The 20,226-nt window shown below is 36.3% G+C and overlaps 1 protein-coding gene across 3 annotated transcripts; it reads left to right on the top strand.

The window, feature by feature from the left end:
• Positions 1-3,809: 3,809 nt before the first annotated feature.
• On the top strand, positions 3,810-18,995 carry LOC107862159 (transcription initiation factor TFIID subunit 2). 3 transcript variants are annotated; one of them, XM_016707635.2, is made up of 25 exons: positions 3,810-4,055; positions 4,347-4,677; positions 6,052-6,197; positions 6,278-6,344; positions 7,372-7,571; positions 7,700-7,853; positions 8,146-8,230; positions 8,354-8,445; positions 9,167-9,292; positions 9,380-9,433; positions 11,221-11,289; positions 11,610-11,707; positions 11,802-12,146; positions 12,259-12,346; positions 12,459-12,584; positions 12,718-12,774; positions 13,863-13,942; positions 14,028-14,070; positions 15,386-15,472; positions 15,555-15,644; positions 15,933-15,991; positions 16,102-16,192; positions 16,271-16,436; positions 16,584-16,767; positions 17,255-18,995. In XM_016707635.2, the coding sequence occupies exons 1-25, from the start codon at positions 3,940-3,942 to the stop codon at positions 18,846-18,848; spliced, it is 4,548 nt and encodes a 1,515-aa protein (XP_016563121.2). In that variant the 5' UTR covers positions 3,810-3,939; the 3' UTR covers positions 18,849-18,995. The 3 variants fall into 3 exon arrangements, with proteins under 3 accessions (XP_016563121.2, XP_047266049.1, XP_016563122.2); XM_016707636.2 differs by lacking the exon at positions 3,810-4,055 and having other exon boundaries at positions 4,490-4,677; positions 6,036-6,197; XM_047410093.1 differs by lacking the exons at positions 7,372-7,571; positions 7,700-7,853 and having other exon boundaries at positions 3,811-4,055.
• Positions 18,996-20,226: the final 1,231 nt, after the last annotated feature.

Below are 20,226 nucleotides of genomic sequence, written 5' to 3'. Positions count from 1 at the left end.
TAACGGAAACAGTTGACGACGTTAATTCTTTTGAAAAGTGCATAACTCACAATTTTTGTGAGTTATTCATTCTTATTTTAACATAACTCACAAAAATAGTGAGTTATGCATTTTATTTAAACATAACTCACAAAAATTGTGAGTTATGCATTTTTTAGCATAACTCACAAAAATTGTGAGTTGTGCATTCTTATTTTAACATAACTCACAATTTTGGTGAGTTATGCATTTTATTTTGTGAATTTTGTATATAACTCACAAGTTTTGTGAGTTATGTGTTAAAGAATAAAAGTCTTTCTCTTTCTCAATCCTCGCTTTAGCAATTGAGAATCAAAATTTCAAAGAACCATACCCAATTTCAACTCCCCCCCCCCCCCCCCCCATCTTTGTCCATCGATTGTGCTTGGACATGAATTAATTTTGTATGGTTAAGATTTATGTACTCTTTGGTTTTTCACTTGGATATTCCATATTCGTATTAGGCATTGTTTAAATTTTCTAGCATGTTCTTATCTTGAGTCGGAAGTAATTCAAAAACAACCTATCTACCTCATATTTGAAATAGAGATAATGTCTGAGTACATTCTATTCTGTTAAAACCCAACTTTATGAGATTACACTAAATATGTTATTGGCCTGATTAAATTTGAATTTGTTTCATAAAGTCTTACAACGGGGATTAAAGCCCACTAACAAAGACAATCTTATATTCAATAGAATTCAAATTCGAGACAACTGATTTAAAGATAAATTCCTTATTTTCTTTTTGGCCCTAATTTTATATTAGGAAAGCTTGGACATGAATTAATTTATTTATTTATGTCCCAAACAATTACTATAACTTCACATCAATCTAAACATAGGCAAATTTAAAATTTGGATGTTATATAGAGATTCAAGTTCAGGGTTCTACCACAACTAATTTACCCTATTGAGTTCACAATCTTTACGAATAGGATAAAATTTACATACATTCTATTCTTCCTCGAGCTCACTCATGTAACTACACTTGATATATATGTTATTGTTGCTGTTGGGTTCAAAATCTACCCTCTTTATCTTAATTTATGTAAAATAGTTCAAAGTACGGGAGTCAAAACACTTAATTTTGACTATGAATTTGGGTACACTACGATTTATCATATGTTTTAAAATAAAATTCACATACTTGAAAACTATACGAAACACAATCGATGGACGAGGGGGGGGGGGGGGGGAGGGACCAATTGAAATTGGGTAGGGTTTTTTGAAATTTTGAATCTCACTCGGTAAAATGAAGCTTGGAAAGGGAAAGACTTTATTCTTTAATACATAACTCACAAAAATTGCTCACAATTTTTGTGAGTTATGTTAAAATAAAAATGAATAACTCACAAAAATTGTGAGTTGTGCACTTTTCAAAAAATTTAACATCGTCAGCTGTCTTCCGTTAATTTTGTGAGTTAAGTATAGGTTGGTACTTTTAAAAATATATGGCATAATTTAGTGCTTTTGCTAGTTTAGTGGCATAGAATGGTTCCGGATTCCCCAATCCCCCACCTCACCCCACCCCCTACCCCTCTAATTCAAAAAAAAAAAATTAATTTTTTTCTTACCTCATCCCTACTTCTCCCCCCCCCCCTCCCTCCCTCAAAAAAATATTTAATTTTTTTAAAAAAAATTTAAACTTTTCTTACCCCCTACCTGATCCTCCACTCCCTCCACGCTTCCACAAAAAAAAAAAAAAAATTAAATTTATTTTTAAAAAAATTAAAAAATTTTTCTTACCCCACCCTCACTCGCCTACCCCGATCCCTACCCCCTACTACCCCCATTTTAAAAAAACTATTTCAATTTTTTTCTTATCTCATCCCCTAACCCGAAACTCAAACCTCTACTCCCTTAAAAAAAATATATTAAAAAAAAAAACAAATTTTTTTCTTTCCCTCCGCTACTCGACCCCACCCCCACACCCCTACCAACCTCCTCCCCTCTCTTTTCAAACAAAAAATAGTTTTTTTCTTACCCCACCCTTACTCTCCTAGCCCCCATCCCCCAAAATATTAATTTTTAAAATTTGTTTTTAGAAAAATTCAAAAGAAAAATCTTTTTCTACCCTTCTTATCCTATTTGTTCTCATTGTTTTTGTTAAATATATACAAATACTTTTAGAAAATATTTACTTACCCAATTTGCATAATGAATACAAGAACATACGTAAGAAAAGACTTATTTTCCTAGAAAATATTTTTCCTTCTTCATATCGAACACACACTAAAAAATGTATTTTTCAAGGTTAAAATAATTTTCTAAAATGTATTTTTACTATTTATCTAAACACTAGAATGTATATTCTGGAAAATATTTTTTCATTTACCATCCAAACACTAAAAAATATTTTCCATCCATCAACCAAACATAAGAAAATAAGTAAGAAATCAACTTTTTTTCTAAAGAAAATATTTTCTATTTTCCATGGAAAACGTTTTCCTTCGTACCAAACACACCCTTAGAGAACTTTTCAATTGTGATGAGACTGTACCAAGAATCAATTCTTAGTCCATTTTTATTTGTGTTAGTCATGAATAAACTTACACAATAAATTCAAGGTGATATGTCATGTCATGGTTATATTATTTGCAGATGTTCAAATGATATAATTTTGATTAACGGTATTTGCAACAAACATAATGTTATGTCAAAGTCTAGTACAAATTCAAGGAGTTTACGTTGTGTATAACCAACACAAAATTCATATAGGAAAAGTTTAGCCATCAATGATGCATCTCGTGAACATGTTGTGAAAGTGAGATTCGATACCCCACTTATCCAATAGAAAAGACAGTTTTAAATATATTGGGTTTATTATCCAAGACAATAGGGAAATTAATGATGCATCGCATTGGTGTAGGGTAGATGAAATTGAGTCTCATATCTATAATCTTGTGTGATAAAAAGGTGTCACTAAACTTTAAAGTCATGTTTCATTGAGTAGTAGCTAAACCAATGCTGATGCAGAGGAGATAATGTTGACCATTCAGGAACTCCCATGTGTTTGGAAATGAAGATGCTGAAATAGATGTGTAGACTTTAATAGAAAAGAGAAAATTAGAATAAATATATCTATGTCAGTGTGGAAGTGACTTTGTTGAAGAACAAAATACGAAAAAGTGAGAATGAGATAGTGCGGCATGCGAAGAATATGTGCACATATGATCGAGTGTGGCGGTATGAGAGAGTAACTATGAATGGTTCTAAAAAAGTAAAGGTGAATCAAATAAGTTTTAAATTGAGGTGATTCGATAACATATACTTATTTCAACCTCATATTATCGAAAATCTAATCTTAGATAAAAGATTATAAATACACATTTTATGATAGAAGCACGACATAATACTACTTCATATTGACAAGAAAAACAAAATCATCCACTTTATCACGTAAAATCATACTTATCATATATAATCAAATCAACAACAATAATTATATACTCAGTGAAATTTTACAAATATCATATATAATTTTTTAATAATCATACATAACCAAATCATGATCATTATTTGTCTATAATATTTTGTGCAGCGTGGTAAATATAAAATTTATCTAGACTATTAAAGCTCCTTTTTGAGTCAATGGTCTCGGGTTACATATCGTGCGTTCTCGGCAACCTTTAGATTTTCTTACTTTCCCAATATACAGATCAAATCCAACGGTTAATATATAAACCCACCGACACACGGACGGCCAAGATTGTCAATTAGAATCTAGGGCACGGATCCGACCAAACACACAGAGACCTCTCTTCTCCAATTTCAGCTATAAATCACCCCTCCAGACTCCTTCCCTCCCTCGCTGGAGAGTTACGAGCTTACGCTCAATATTTTTTCTTTTATTATATATATATTTTTTTGTTTCCCTTTTCAGTATTCGTCTGTTGTCCTCACAGTTGAGTGAAGAAGATGGCGAAGGCTCGTAAAGGGAAGAGCGAAGAACAAAAAGGGGATAATTCTGAAGCAGTTGTTCGTCATCAGAAACTATGTTTGTCAATTGATATGGATAAACGTCGAATTTACGGGTCTGTTTTCTAGGTTTTGTTTTTAAATTTTTCTATCGAATGTTTTTTTTGATTGAATTGCGTCGTGCAATGTGATGGGTGAAAGATTTGTTTTATAGTGTTTGAGTTACATACTGTTCAATTTCTACTGATTTCAAGAGAACATCAAGGATTTTGAAGAAGAATTTACATTGTTTTTAGGGATTTAGGGATTTAGGTTTTCATTTTTGGTATGAGGATTGTTATTAGCTGCGTCGTGTAAACGGTGGACATGAATACTAACTTGGGTTGTTAACTTTTTTGGCGGTTCAGTTACACGGAGCTTGATGTAGTTGTACCAGAAAACGGAATTTTGGGCTTGCATGCGGATAATTTGGTGATAGACAGTGTTACAGTTGATGGGGAGCCTACAGAATTTGAAGTCTTCCCGCACTATTTAGAATTGGAAAATGGGGATAGATGGTGCTCTGTGTCATCAACTACTTCAGCTGCTGATGCGGCTGGTTCAGTTTACTTGTCACATCTAGATCGAGAATTGCTATCAAATTTGCTGATAATGTGCAAAAAACCCGTGAAACATCATACTGAAAGACAGGAAGTGAATTTAGAGAACGGAGTGGACTCTTCAGCTGAAAACATTCAGGTCTTTTGAGTATTTCTTTTAGTGCTGCTGGCGATATCCTTGATTCATATTTATTGTGATTGGTATTCCATGCGTTTGCATGTTCATGATGGAAAATAACTTATTGGAATAGAACATTTTCCTGTTTTCTGTTACCTGGAATTTGGGAAATATTTTCTACATGTATATATATTTAATAGGTGAAAATAAGTTTTGTCACTGATGAGTGGAAGTCTTTTTCTTTTGTAAATTTTTTTTCCTCCGTGGAAGATTTTTCCACCACACGCTGAAAATGACTCGCATCACTTATGGGCGGAGACCAATTTTCTTTGAAAATATCTTGACATAGCATTCTTGGGTCTGGAGGAAAATACTTTTATAGAAAAGTAGGTGAGAATATAGTATCATCATTTTGTATAGAAACTGATATTGCTCGTTGTTCAGTGTCTGGTAGGGTGTAACATAGTGATTGTACAAGGCATAGGATGGGTTGAGGATAATATTTTGTTGATGCTATTGGGTATTAAAGGTTGATAACAATAACCAAGTGTTAAATGTTAACTAGTGCAACTGAGATCAAATAACAATTGAAATATTTTTTAAGGATAATGATGTCACCACATTGGTGGAAAACGTTTTTCAGGCCCTTGGGCATAACATTGTCCATTATACCAATTACACCATATATCACTTGCTCCATTAAACATTTAGATAGGTGTGTCTGGTATTAAGAAAATATTTTCCGTGGAAAATATTGTACCTTGGGAGTTCATTATTTGAATCATATTCTAGTCTTTTGTCTGATACAAATTAGGTGAAGTGTGATAAATACCAGAACGAGTATAATGTATAAGGATAGTAATTTGGTGATAATTTAAAAGTTGGTGTTACTGTGTAAATGTTGATTGAAGTACACGTCTTCTCTTCGCATCTATGAATGCACCTATTTTACATGAGAGAAAATGAACCATAAGATGTTATTCCAGAACTTTCGGTTCATCCATAATATCAAAACTTTAGTCGCATAATTTTCAAGTGAGTTGGCTTGAAATTTAGAATCTTTTCCACACATTAATTTAACTTTCCTCCAGAAAAAACTGATTTGTTGCCGTACTTTGCTCTAAATTATGTTCCTCTAAAATTTAAGGGCCATTATCAGCTCAAAGTTTGCAAATTTGGCACATCTTAACCATATTATATTTAAAAGGAATTTTTGTCTCACAATTAAAGGGCCTTAGTCAGGTTAGAAGTGCAATATAATTGAAGAAATTTGTCTATCGGGCTACTTCAATCTTTATAGAGATTTTGTCTTATAACTTTGATCAGATTTCCTTTAGGACTTTTAAGTAATGAGGTTTACACTTCTGTGACTTATGTAGGTTATGTTGCATGCAGAATGTGAAGAAGGTCCGTATTGATTATTGGGTAGAGAAAGCTGAAACTGGAATCCACTTCGATGGCAATGTTTTACATACTGACAACCAAATTCGGCGTGCACGATGTTGGTTCCCCTGCATGGATGACAATTTACAATGTTGCTGGTCAGATGCAAGACTTGTTAAACTTTGAATGTTGTTTGAATTCAGGTTTACTATATTCATTCTTGTTGCTCTTTCTGCAGCTATGATTTGGAATTTACAGTGGCCAGTAATCTTGTGGCTGTTAGTACTGGAAGCTTACTTTATCAGGTGGGTGGATACGCTACATCTCTTCTTCTGAGCTAGTCTAATGAGGTGAAAATCATGGCGAGGGAGTGAGGGGTTCTTGTGGTGGTTTGAATGGATTATAGAGTATTCTAACATTAAGACCAGTGAGCTTTTGTTCCTTACCCTCTGTGATGACAAGAATGAGTATCAGTTGGTTATTTGATGACAGAGCTATATTGATGATTTTTAAGTATCTGTTTTCTTGTTGATAAATATAATCGTGATAAATATTTAGTAAAATGATAATTCCTGCATCTTCTACCTGTTTTTGGAAACTTTCGCCTGCCTAGAACTGTTGCTTTAGTTTCCAGTTTCTTTGTGAGGAGTGTGAACCAAGAGTTGGACTAAAAGGTAAAAGACGGCTCCTCTTAGTAGTTGTTTCATTGCTAGTTATCATCAAGTAAAACGATAGTTTGTTACCGTGTGAGATTGTGTAAAACAGATTAGTTACTATAAAATGTGGTGTCTGAATGGCTTGTCCAATTAGATCAAAGGGACATCCTGCAGGGCAGAAACTGTGGTTAAGATTCTCCGCAAAGTAAGTTCTTGGCATGATACAGCATATGCCTTCATGAAAAGCTTGGGGAAAAGTATATGTGATATCTGTAATACTTGAAGGTTGCTTTGCAGCTGGTCCGTCTTATGCGGTTTTCATGCTTATAATTGTGCTGGCTGTGAGTTTCTTCTTGCCTGAAGTCCATGAGAAATTCAAGCAAATGTTGGCCCCCCCCCCCCCCTCCTTTCCTTTTGTGTGAAGGTATGTTTGCTGGATGGATTGTGAATCTATGAATCAACTAGGTTTTTGTGCTAGAGTGGTAAAGAGTGAGACATCATTATTATTATTATTATTGTAAAACTTTGTGCAGCTTAAATCATCCTTCTAGAATAACTTTGAATTCAGTTTTGTCTTTGTTTGCTTTTCTTTTCCCCCCAATGAGTTGTCCAGAGATGCAGGACCAAATTTAGGGAGTTTAACTCAGTTTTCCTTTTACTTTCTTTTCCCCATCAGATCTGGACCAAGGATGTTCCTGCACGAAAAACTTTTGTCTACAAACTAAGTTCTCCTGTTAGTGCTCGATGGATATCCTTGGCAGTCGCACCATTTGCAATTCTACCTGACCCCAACATTACTCATCTCTCACATATCTGTCTATCTGCTGACTTAACAAAGTTACGACACACTGTAGGATTTTTTCACAGTGCTTTTAGGTATGTAACTACTCCCTGTGGAATCATCTTTGATTGGCGCTTCTTTCTGTTTATCATCCCTTCCCAACCCCTCTTGTTACTCACATTTAATCAGTGGTCCTCAATGTAAATCTCTTGGTTTTGAGCAGCTGCTATGAGGACTACCTTTCTGCATCATTTCCATTTGGGTCATACACACAAGTTTTTGTTTCTCCTGAGATAGCAATATCCTCTGTGAGTATAGGAGCGTCCTTGAGCTTCTTCAGCTCTCAATTCCTATTCGACCGGAAGGTCATTAATAAGGTATGCTTGTATAATGAATTGGGAAAGTAATACATAGTAAATTTTGGATTTTGACCTTCAAATTTGGAGAAAAAGCTAGTGAACAGTCAAAGGAAAATATGCACTATTGGCTTGTGCTTTTCTCTGTTTCAAATTTTGTAAATACTTTTTTCTTATGTCGCCCTTCTACTTGCTCGTCTCCAAAAAAATGTAGATGATTAGTGTCTTGCATTGACAATTGGTTGTCAAGAGAATATCTTGGTCATTTTTCCTCCTTGTTATTTCTTTTGATGGGTTCAGATTTATTTAACAGACCATAGATACGAGGATTAAACTTGCATATGCCCTTGCAAGACAATGGTTTGGTGTGTATATCACCCCAGAAGCGCCAACTGATGGTAAGCATGACACACTGCTTCAATGGCTCCACATGAAAGACAGCCAGCTCTGAATGTTGGTCAAGTTAACATTTGACTATATATAACTTCTGTATCTCAACTGTGCAACATTGATGATCTCAGATTGGTTGTTGGATGGTCTTGCTGGTTTCTTGACTGATATATTCATAAAGAAATTCCTTGGCAATAATGAAGCACGCTATAGGAGATACAAGGTTTGCTTCTGCTTTATGATCTTACATTTTTTTCTTTTCTTCTCTTGAGTGATGGTGGTGTTCGGGCCATCTCTCTGTGCACCTTGTGTAACCCTGCACAGATGAGCTTTGAATTTGAGATCTCCTGGTTATCCTCCCACTTCATTGACTACTAGACCACACTCTTCTGTTTTATTTGTCTGCATTTGCAAGCAGCAAGTCTATTTTTGCATTTTATTTGTTGTTTCGTTAACCATCTATAGAGGGGGAAGCTTGCAGCTCTTGTAAACTCATAATGTCACTATGCCTATTCATATGACAATGCAGAATAGGCACTTGATAAAGTAAGAATGAAGCTTTTAGATTCATCAGTTGTGTTATTTGTGATGATTGTCAACGTGTTATTTGTGTTGATTGACCGTACTTCCCGTGCCTATATATTTAAAAAATAGTTTGATAATTTAACGTTAAAACCTTGATCCTGACATACACACACACATACATATTTATCATGTGGCCAGGAGGTCACCTGGCTTACATGCACGGTAAGGCTGCGTACAATACACCCTTGTGGTGGGGCCTTTCCCCTGACCTTGTGCATAACGGGATATATATATATATATATATATATATATATTCAATGACTGTGGTGTCCAGCTTTCGCTCACATGTGTATATATACAAGTATCTGCGTGTATGAGTATGTTCTTCTTTCTTGATCTTACTTCCCCCATGTTTGCAGGCTAATATTGCTGTTTGCAGAGCAGACGATAGTGGTGCAACTACTTTAAGTGCTGTTGCTGCTTCAAAGAACTTGTATGGCACCCAGTGTATTGGTTTATTTGGAAAAATAAGATCTTGGAAGTCTGTAAGTAATATGTTGCTTTTCATTGTAGATACAAAATGTAGTGTAGCAATGAGGTCTGATGTTGGAAATCTATATCTGTCTTAATAGGTTGCGATTCTCCAAATGTTAGAAAAGCAGATGGGACCCGAGTCATTTCGCAAGGTATGGGCCTTATAGCAATATAGCAACTTTTATTTTCTGGTACCACCTTTATTCTCAGGAAAGATATCTTATATATGGCTTTCAGCTTGTGCATTCATCTTGTTAAAAATTATTTTGTTGGCTTCTCAAGTTTGGTTCTGATAAATTAGTTTATGTTAATATATAAGAGATATTTTAGGAAACACATATACTTTGTATTGTTTCTGGCTGGTATAATCCTAAATCTAAGGTTTCCCCTCCACACACGGTTGAAAAGTAAACCAACCATAGTGTGGCTCATCAACTCGTCAACCTGATCAAAAAATATTATAGCTCATCAATATTAGGGGTTCTATAATATTTGCTAGAAAAGAGAGAATTTTTTCCCTGAGTTGATCAGTCACAACCAGGTTTTCCATTGCTCATCTGTGACCTTTCTTGTGTCTTATTTAAAGAAGTATTCCCACTTTTCTAGAAGAAGTATTCTATTTTCATCTCCAGAAAAAGAGATGTTTGGAATAGCAAGAACAGATCTTAATTAATCAAATTATTAGTTTGGACTTGCTATTATTTTATGAAGTACATATGCTTGTGATGAGAAACAAAATGCTATGTGAACTTTTTAGAACTAATATTCTAAAGTGAATTGCAACACACAAGTCAAATTAATTTTGTAGAGTCTGTGCCTAGTAAAAGTAGGAAGGATAACATATGAACTTTGGTAGTTCTGCAGTTTTCAATTACTAGAACATTGATGCAACTTTTTGTATAATTGCTTATTGGGTAGCCTGTAGCATTCCCATCTTTCTAAAAAGATGCTGGTTCTAAGTTAGCCGACGTTTCATTTGAGCAGTCCTTTCAACCGAACTGAATATGCATATAGATAGAAGAAAAGGTATTGACTGTAGGCTACCACACCACTTGCATTCTCACTCTCTTATATCTAGTCCACGGTCTCTACCTCTTCACTCTTTGCTCTCTTATGAGAATGTCTTCTGTGCGTCAGAAAATATATAGCTTTTGGAATCTACCATTGCCATTTGCTATGCAGTCTTGTTGCTGCTTCAATTCCATTGGAGTTGTTGCACTGGATTCGTTGATGCAGTTGTATTGATGCATAGTGAATTCCTGAATCTGTCATGTTAAGGGCCAGAGAGTATTTTGTTTTTTCTGTATCAGGCAATGTGATGTTCGAAGTTTTGTTCAGTGGTATTTATGGTCTTTTCTGGGAACAACTGCTCCTGTTTGGTAGAAAAGGACATGCTAGGGATGAAATACTTTTCAGGGTTGTTCCATATGTATTATTGGTAAGAGAGAACCTTAACTGAACAATAGGATAATACTACTGACACAGTATATCTGCTCTCCATGGTAGGGAAGGCAAGATCTGTTGGAGATTTCTTATACTGTTTAAATCGCAGAAGATTTTGTTACAGAGAAGGCGGTCTTTGTATGTTTTCTTCTATGAATTACATATTATCATTAATAGGCATCATTGAGATGCAAATAGTGCAGCTATTACAAAAGATACCAATTTATCCAAAAAAAAAAAAGGCATGCAAATAGTGCAGCTATTACAAAAGATTCCTATTTATCCCCAAAAAAGCACATGCCAAGTACAAAAGATACCTTGATTAATAAAAAAGATACCAAATACAAAAGAGATTCTGACATTCTGTAACTCTCCATACCTTAAAAACCTATGCTAAGGATAAGGAGTTAACAAAATCCAAGGTGTCACTAGGGTCTTTTGTATGTTTATGGAAGTAGTGTTTAACGATCCTACCTCTTATCCTTAATTTTTGCAGATTCTTCAGCAAATTATTTCCCGGGCTCAAGATGTAAATCGGTCATTGAGAACTCTTAGCACAAAAGAGGTTTATTTTCTAATTCATTTCTTGAAACCATTTTGAAATAGTCTCTCTAGCAAATCAAGAAATCAACTAGCCTTTTATATACAGATTCCTGTATTTCTCCTTAAGCATGCGTCTTCAAATAGCTATCTGCCAAAATGCATTCAGGACCAATCAGCTATTCTGCATTTCATGATTTTGAAAATTTTGCCATATCACTGATGTTATCTTAACTACTTCTTTTGCACTAGTAATGCTAATTAAGTGGATCACATTTGCATCTTCATCACCTTTTGACGTTAGCATGGTTTTTTGCTTATCTGATTTTGCGCTACAACTTGCAGTTCCGGCACCTTGCCAACAAGGTCGGTAATCTTGAGCGGCCGTTTCTTAAAGAATTCTTTCCACGTTGGGTCGGATCATGTGGCTGTCCGGTGCTTAAGTATGATTTCTCCTGCACACTTTGTGCTTATGAGTTAAACATTGATTTAGTTGACTGATATCTGTTTGGTCCTTTTCTTTGGTGCCTGAACAAGGATGGGATTCTCCTATAACAAAAGAAAGAATATGGTCGAGTTAGCAATATTGAGGGAATGCACAGCTAGACTCGACTCAAGTAATGCTATGACTAATGGTAAGCCTGACACGGAAAAGCAAGAAGGTGATGGCTGGCCTGGCATGATGAGCATACGAGTGCATGAGCTTGATGGCATGTACGACCATCCAATTCTGCCTATGACTGGAGAAACTTGGCAACTGCTTGAATTTCAGTGTCATTCTAGACTTGCAGCAAAACGGTTTCAAAAGCCCAAAAAAAGTTCTAAACCCGACGGTTCAGATGATAATGGTGACACAGCGATTAATATAGATACACGTGCAACGTATGTTTGATTTATTTGTGTCTTACATACTCTTCTCTTTTATTCTCAATCATTTTTTTGTTTCTACAGCATTTAGTGTATCTGGAAATTTATTTTTGCTGTGGGTTTACAGCTCTGATTCTCCATTGTTGTGGCTCCGGGCAGATCCTGAATTGGAGTATCTTGCTGAAATTCATTTTAATCAACCAGTTCAGATGTGGGTAAGTATTACCCTGTGTTGTTTTTTATATTTTAATATTCCCAGCTTAATTTTCATTTGATTTACTTTTAAAAAAAGTTAATCCTTATGACAACGTTTGGGTTATTCCAAAGATAAATCAATTGGAGAAGGACAGAGACGTGGTCGCTCAGGCGCAGGCTATAGCAACATTAGAAGCATTACCACAACTTTCTTTTTCAGTTGTTAATGCTCTCCACAACTTCCTTAATGATTCTAAGGTGTGCTTTCATCATTAGCTACTAGTGAAAAGCTACATCTCTCCCCTTTCCCTTCTTTCCCAGTGCTTTCAGCTAAAGCCTGGTATAATCATTATTTACCTTCTATTTTGCCTTACACTTGGGGATGGCTCAGGCCTTTTGGAGGATTCGTATAGAGGCAGCGTTTGCTTTGGCCAGTACCACATCCGAGGTAAAGGTCTTTTCTCTTTTTTTATTCAAACTTGTGCAGTTTCACTCTTTTCGGCTATCGTGTTGTCCTGATTTTTTTAGTACCCTTCTAAGCACCGTGTTCATTGATGCTTCTGATTTTGCATTGCTGTTGGATTTTAAGATCTCTCAGTTCTCTCTATCTGCAAACCACAATTGCTCCATTAAAATCCTACTTGGAAAAGGATTGTAATGTAGTGTTCTATTTCTACTCGTTCTAAGAGTTACAATGTGAAATTTATGTGTTCTGAATCATAATATTAGTGCCATCCAACTGACGTGAGACTTCATTTATATGACTTCCAATTCTGGTACATCAATTGGTCCTGATATCGATATCTTAATAAAGACGGGGGAGTAAACAGTAAAACACTATATCCTTTCTCATGACAATTCTTCATATGGTTTAAAGCCCATCCCTCAAAAACTCCCCTCCCCCACCCCCCCACCCACTGTCTCTGACAGTGGCACGTTCTCACTTTTGCTGCCTCAGTGTATCCCTTAACCTTTTGGTTGAAGGCGGGGAGTTACTGCCACTCGGCTATCCCTTTTTTCTCATCTCTTCATTTTGATTAAGGTACTTGCAACTCGTCTATGAACCGAAGCACTTTTGTCTTCGTGGTTGTATGTCTTATCTTCAGGCATTGTTTGCATCTATATTCATGCTCAATTGTTTCAATTTAGATGTCTATCAACCATAGAGAAGGATGTCAAATGAAGCTCAAAAATGGGCATTCAAATGATTTGCAATTAGTTTCCATTTTGTGAATTGGACGTCTCACTGGCATATTGAAAGCTATTTGTGAATCTCTTGGATAAAGATGTAAGTTGATGTTATTTCCCTTGAGTATGTCGTCATCAGAGATTGGTTAGTGAATTGCTCACCCTAATGCATGAGGCGTGGATTCTCTTTTCTTTAACTGTGTTTGTGATTCTCACGTTCTCCGGACGTTTCTAAGGATCAATGTTCATTTTCTTACTTCCCTGATTTGTCGTTTTCTTTTCTTAACTTATCAAGATTATACTGGTGTGCCTCCTTTGCATTAAACAGTATTTTTATTTCATGGTCAGGAAACTGATTGGGCTGGATTGACTCATCTTGTTGCATTTTATAAAACACGGAGATTTGATGCCAATATTGGACTCCCCAAGTGAGCTCTGTACATCTTGTTGCTAGCATCTTCACCATTTTTCGGCAATTTGGAATTCACATGGTTTTCCCTTTCCTTTTTCTAGGCCAAATGACTTTCGTGATTTCCAGGAGTACTTTGTACTTGAGGTAATGCAATGAGGTAGGATGTGAATTGTATGCACACAGTTGTGAGTCAGTGTTCTGGTTATCTTAAATTAGACATTAGTAATTGATTACCCATCTTTTGGTAGCTGGAAGCTGGAGGTCTGGAACGGTTTTATCTTGTCTACATCCCTTCACTCTGCATACTTGAGATTTCTCTCTTCATGTTCTTGTTCTTTAATTTCTATTACTACATCACAGACATGGTGAGTGTCATACTCTCATGCTTAATGTGCACTTAAGGTGTTTATACCCCTGATATAGCTATGCTCATTGTACCTTGGAGATATCACGTGTAACTTATGTCTTTCATGTTCACAATCAAAGGACTTCAGATCTATATTCTAATTTTTGAAAAAGCTTTTTGTGCAGTGCAATAGGCATAATTACAATTTGTGCAATAGGCATAATTACAATTTGTGCAGTCACTCTATTGTGTCTAAACATTCCGTCTTGGTTACCTTTCCAGTAAGTCTAATTGGCTTCGGCAATAGTGGCTTAAGGTGACATGGTTGAGTAGGAAGTACATGTGTAAAATTGGTTGCGCTTGCTTTGGTTTTCGGATTTATGTTTTTATCGTTTTTGTAATTACATGTGTCAAATTCTTTGTTAAAAATTACATGTAATTTTTTGGTTAGTTTATCTGACATGTCTGAATCAAGTGCCTTTCATGTGTGTAGCCCGCTGGGCCTCAGTGTCCAAGAGACATTTTTGCCAAGTAGAAGTATCAAAACAGTAACTTTTGGGAGACTAAGGTGTCAGACTGCAGTTGGTGACATGTAGTTGGCCTGAGATTTTAATTAAATTATGAAAATGGTTTTTATAAAAATTCACATGTGCTTGGCCTGGGATTTTGCCTACTCGTTTTCCAGCTTGGTCAGGGAAGGTTGACCAACTTCACTGTGCTAGAGTTTGGGTGTGAATTTATCTTTTATTTTTAATCTCAATGTGATTACCTTTCCACTAAGTCTCCATGAGATCCCAGCCTTTTCAGTGCAATTTATTCACTATGATAAGGTTTTTGGCAATCTGCTGGATGTCAACTTGTGTTTTGGAGTTGATTCTTCAGAGTGGTTTGGTTTAGGTGAACACAGAAGTCTCTACCATTTAATGAAATTTAGGAAGACTTGCGATCCATTCTTGAATCTATAGGCTTGCTTAATTCTTCACTGTCCATGCCATTACTGGGCTGGAAGATGCTCACATTGATGATGAATCAACTCTCGAAAATGGCTTTTTATGCATTTGTATGTTCTTTTAACTTTGTAGCCATTCTTTGTGCTGTTTGTTTTTATTTCAGGCTATTCCACATGCTATAGCTATGGTTCGAGCAGCTGACCAGAAAAGCCCTAGGGAAGCTGTTGAATTTGTTCTTCAACTTCTGAAGGTGGTTATTATAGTGATTCTACCGACATGTGCTAGTGCTTATGTATATGCATTTTACGTATCCGTTGTTTTGGCTTATGCAGTACAACGACAACAGTGGAAATCCCTTCTCTGATGTCTTTTGGCTTGCTGCGTTAGTCCAGTCCGTTGGTGAGCTTGAATTTGGACAGCAGGTATTCATCACTTTCACGAATCCTTGTCAATCTGCCTGATGGATTACCTGCATTTTTCTCTTCTATTGAGATCTCGTTTCTCTTATCCTCTCTCTCAAGTCTTTAGGCACAAATTTGGTAGGACCGTTACTTTTTTTCTTCTTATGGTCTGTTCACTTCTACAACATTCCATGATGTTTCCTGAATGCCAGTTACTCGGGGTTTCAGGGCCATATTCTTCCCAAGTTAGCTTTCTTATTACTTAAACAGAGATTTCCTTTTTGATTCTTACCTGTTGGCATGTTGCAGAGCATTGTCTATTTATCTTCTCTTCTCAAGCGAGTTGATCGGCTCTTGCAATTTGACAGGTGCAATATTTTCTGAATTATTGAATTGGGTGGGCCAAGTCAACTAACTTTTATTACCAACTTTTAAAAAAAATCAACTAGCTTTTATCAGTGATTTGAGAATGCTGCAGATTGATGCCAAGTTACAATGGGATTTTGACAATTAGCTGCATCCGATCTTTGACACAAATTGCACTAAAGCTGTCAGAGTTTGTTCCTCTTGTAAGTATTTCCCTTTCATCTGGGTATTCTCCCCTCTAGAAACTGGCATATGTAGATTATCACTATTGGTGGTCGCAGGATCGTGTCATTGAGCTTATTAACCCATTCCGAACTTCAAAGACACTCTGGAAAGTTCGGGTTGAAGCAAGCAGATCACTTCTTGATCTTGAGTTCCAGCGCGACGGCATTGATGCTGCACTGACATTGTTTATTAGATATTTGGATGAAGAGCCAACTTTAAGAGGTTCTGCATAGTTAATAATTTTGTTGGCGAGATCATTCTTTCCTGTTGATGAGATAAACAGCTTAATAGTTCAGATTTACCTCGTTGATTTCTGTTAATTTGTTGAATACAGGTGCAGCAAGTAAATAGTTTCTGTTTTAATCACAGGTCAAGTGAAGTTAGGCGTGCATGCCATGCGTTTATGTCAGATAAGAAATGAATCTGATACTGACAGTGATGTGAAGGGTGAAACTCTCGTTGCTTTATTGCGTCTGCTTGAGAGCCCAACCTCGTTTAACAATGTTATTCTTCGTCATTACTTGTTCTGCATCTTACAAGTCCTCGCTCGAAGGTGCTTATTTCTTCATCATTACCTGATAATTTGATGGATTCTGGTACTTCAATCTGCTCTGTTATCTGCTGGAGGTAGCAAGGGAACGTGTTTTCTTGCTCCCTTGGGTTTTGTGGATTTCTATTTAATGCGTCTTGTGTTCCCTCAACTTGCAATTGTCTGGAATCATTTAGCCTGCGTGATTTACATGGTGGTCCTCCTTTGTCACGATGTATTTATGCATGATAATAAAAAAGTGAATGAAAACGAAATACTGCATGGATTATGTGATGAAGTTTGTGTACCTCTAAGCATGTTAGAAACCGTGATAGTACAATTCGTTGTAAACATTTATGTTTTGTTTGTTAGAGCATTTTATGTTTACTTTGTTGGAGCTATTTCACTTCAAAGTTTTTCCATCAGTCTGTTCTATTAGGCCACCAACTTTTCTGGGATGCAGTTAGGTTTTATTTTTATTATTTACCGTTAAAATTTGTTTTTCTTTCAGAGCGCCAACACTGTATGGAGTGCCAAAAGATGAAACTTTGAGGATGGGGCATGCCGCATTTTGCAGCAATCTTAAGAATATTTTCGCTGATCTTGTCAAACAATCCAAACCTCCTGAATGTCCTTTGGAGAACCTTGAAGATATACATGATGGTTCAGCCGTTGCGGAAGCTCCTCACGAAGCAGATGCTCTTCCGGGCAATGAAAACGCAAAAGGTGCTACTAGCTCAGTACCTGATAGTTTACTTGTATCAGAGGTCCGGAAAGACGCAAAGGATGCTCTATTGAGTAATGAAATTATTAACACTGCAACTGGTGCTATACCTGATAGTTTGGTTGTTACAGAGGTTCGGAATGACGTAGATTCACTGAACTTCAGGCATGGAGCAATGCATCCAGTGGGTGACCTCCCACTATCTAGTTCCGCTGCTCCTTCTAGAGAGGAATCTGTCTTACCTGACAATGAGCAAACAAAGCCAATGGTGAGCCTGTTACATGACACGGCAGTTATGCCCATTGGCCACCCAGCAACCGATAACTTTGGAAGTCGTGATCAAGGGCAGCCAGTAATCAATCTTGAACGAGATAATCCAGGAATTTCTGAACCTTCCAGAGAACCTGATACTGTTTCTGCAAGTCATGAAAGGAAGAAGCCTGTTTTCAAGATTAAAGTGAAAAAAACTGTTACATCTTCTCTAGCTGAGGATCATGAAAATGTAGCGATGGACAAATCTCAAGATGGTTTTCGTGATGTTGACCGCGGAGCAAGTAGCTCAGTTTCCGTTGATGCACCTCAAAGAAATGTTATTGAAATATTAAGCAGTGGTGGTAACCAGTTCCCTGAGGATGTCAACTCTTGTCATGACGTTGGATCTCATGTTACCGCCAGCATTGGAAGTGTCAAAGTTGTAGTTGAAGGTGAAGAGCTAGCGAAGGAGTTGCAATGCACAGCTGAGTCGAGCAAGGTTTCTTTGGTGCCACAACCTGATGATCTCTTACCAACTGGTATCATGAGTGTTGATGATCCTGAGGTTGAGACACATAAATATGCAAGTTTACATTCGCTGACTATGCCTAACCTTCCAGTTCATGGCAAAGTTAAGGAAAAGAAGAAAGACAGCGGCAAGAAACGAAAGCTGGAGGGGCGCAAAGATGACCCAGAGTATTTGGAGCGGAAAAGGTTAAAGAAGGCGAAGAAACGGAAGGAGAAGGAGTTAGCAAAGCTCTTGCAAGACGATACAAAAGCTTCAACATCCTTGGAGAGTCAGAGGAAGAATGAGCAGCGAGGCACCAAAGCAGAGGCAATCAGTAATGATGATCACAAGGCAAGTTTAGTGGAGCAAGAAAATAGAAAAGATGAAGCTGAACCCAGACAGGCGATGAATGGTGCAGAAGCAAAGGCAACCTCATCAGGTTTGTATAGTAGGAACGAGGATAGTGGGGCTAAAGGAGCAAGTGTGCAATTGAAACCTGGTGGTTCTAGTGGGGTGGAGTTAAACGTAGATAGAGGCAATGCGAGTGTAAATGCTGCACCACCTACTTCTTCACATAAGTTTAAAATTAGGATTAAAAACAGAACGCTTGGTAAATCATGATTTGTAGTAAATTTTCTTAGTAGATATAGGTAACTTGTTTTCTCTTTGGTTCTATTCCGGTGTAGCTTTTAGTGGTAGAGCTTTCATGTAAGAAATCTACTTGTATGTCCTTCCGTGTACTAATAAAAAGGTGGGCATTCGTATGTCTCTAGTGCATAGTCATTTGATTGCAAATTTGTTTTCTAGTTTTTTCACTAGTTTGTATTCTATTAAGAATTCATGTTTTATTCCTTTTTAGTGTCTTGACTTCTTTGAACTGTTGACACTGACACTTTTTCTATCGAAATTGTTCTCTTATTTTGGAAGTAGTTTTTGGTAGTTTGTGTGGTGGCTTTCAATCGTATTCTCCTTGAAATGGAGGTTTTTCGTATGAGTGACAGTTTTGCAGAAAGATCCTTTTTGAGGCCAAATTCTTTATGTCCATTGTCCACCCTTCCTGAAAGTAAAAAGACATGCGGTGATTACTGATTCAGAACAGGAGGAAGGGAAAATAATAGTAATAAATAAAAACTGTTTGTACATTTCTAACTTCTAAACTTTGAATTCGGACGCAATCTTAAATTTTGTCCAAAACTTATTTAAATAAAAATTAGTAAGGAAATTTTATCGGCTTAGTTGGCTGGATATTTAGCTTCTCATCTTGTCCGATTTTCCAATCTTGTATCCCTTTTACGTCAAAAAAATGCTCTTAAAACTATATTTGAACTATCCAATCAATTCGAAGTTTTTTGTCCATACCAATCCAAAATTCCTTTATTTATTTATTTATTTATTTTTCTCTCTAGACTATCTAGTTTTTCCTTGCATAATCATCTGATGAAGCCGCTTCAAATAGTTTTTTCTTCACTTTGGTGGGCAAATAGTTACAGACTCGAACAATCAATCGAATAATTTTGTGAAAGATGAAAACATGAAAAAATACAAACGAATACACAAGAATTTTCTTGATGCTTCACTTTCACATTGTTCACTAATTTAATAAAAGATCTCCACTATTTATCAATCTAAAAATACAAAGCATCATTAAATACTATGATGAAACAAATGAAAAACTAAATAAAATATGAATTTCATAACCTTCTTGTAGTCTAAAACCTCATCTAAATGAATGATTGCCTAGCTCCACAACTTGTTTCTTTTTTAAGTTTGGCCACCTCAAACTTGATAGCCCGCAACTGCTTAGATCTGTATCCATCTAGCGGTACTTCTGAGCCAGAGTGACTTTATACATAAGTCGTCGTTGTTTTTCTTGTAACTCCTTAAGAAGATCTTCAAATGCGCCAAAGACGTTTGATTTTTCCTCAGCATGCTGATTGCGTTGACGCTCTTCTAGTTTCATTTTAAGTTCAGAATCAATCAATGTCATTTCAATTTCCTG

This window comes from Capsicum annuum, chromosome 3, assembly GCF_002878395.1.
Source record: "Capsicum annuum cultivar UCD-10X-F1 chromosome 3, UCD10Xv1.1, whole genome shotgun sequence".
Lineage (NCBI taxonomy): Eukaryota > Viridiplantae > Streptophyta > Magnoliopsida > Solanales > Solanaceae > Capsicum > Capsicum annuum.
The sequence above is the reverse complement of the archived record's forward strand: the minus strand, read 5'-3'. Positions and strand labels throughout refer to the sequence as shown.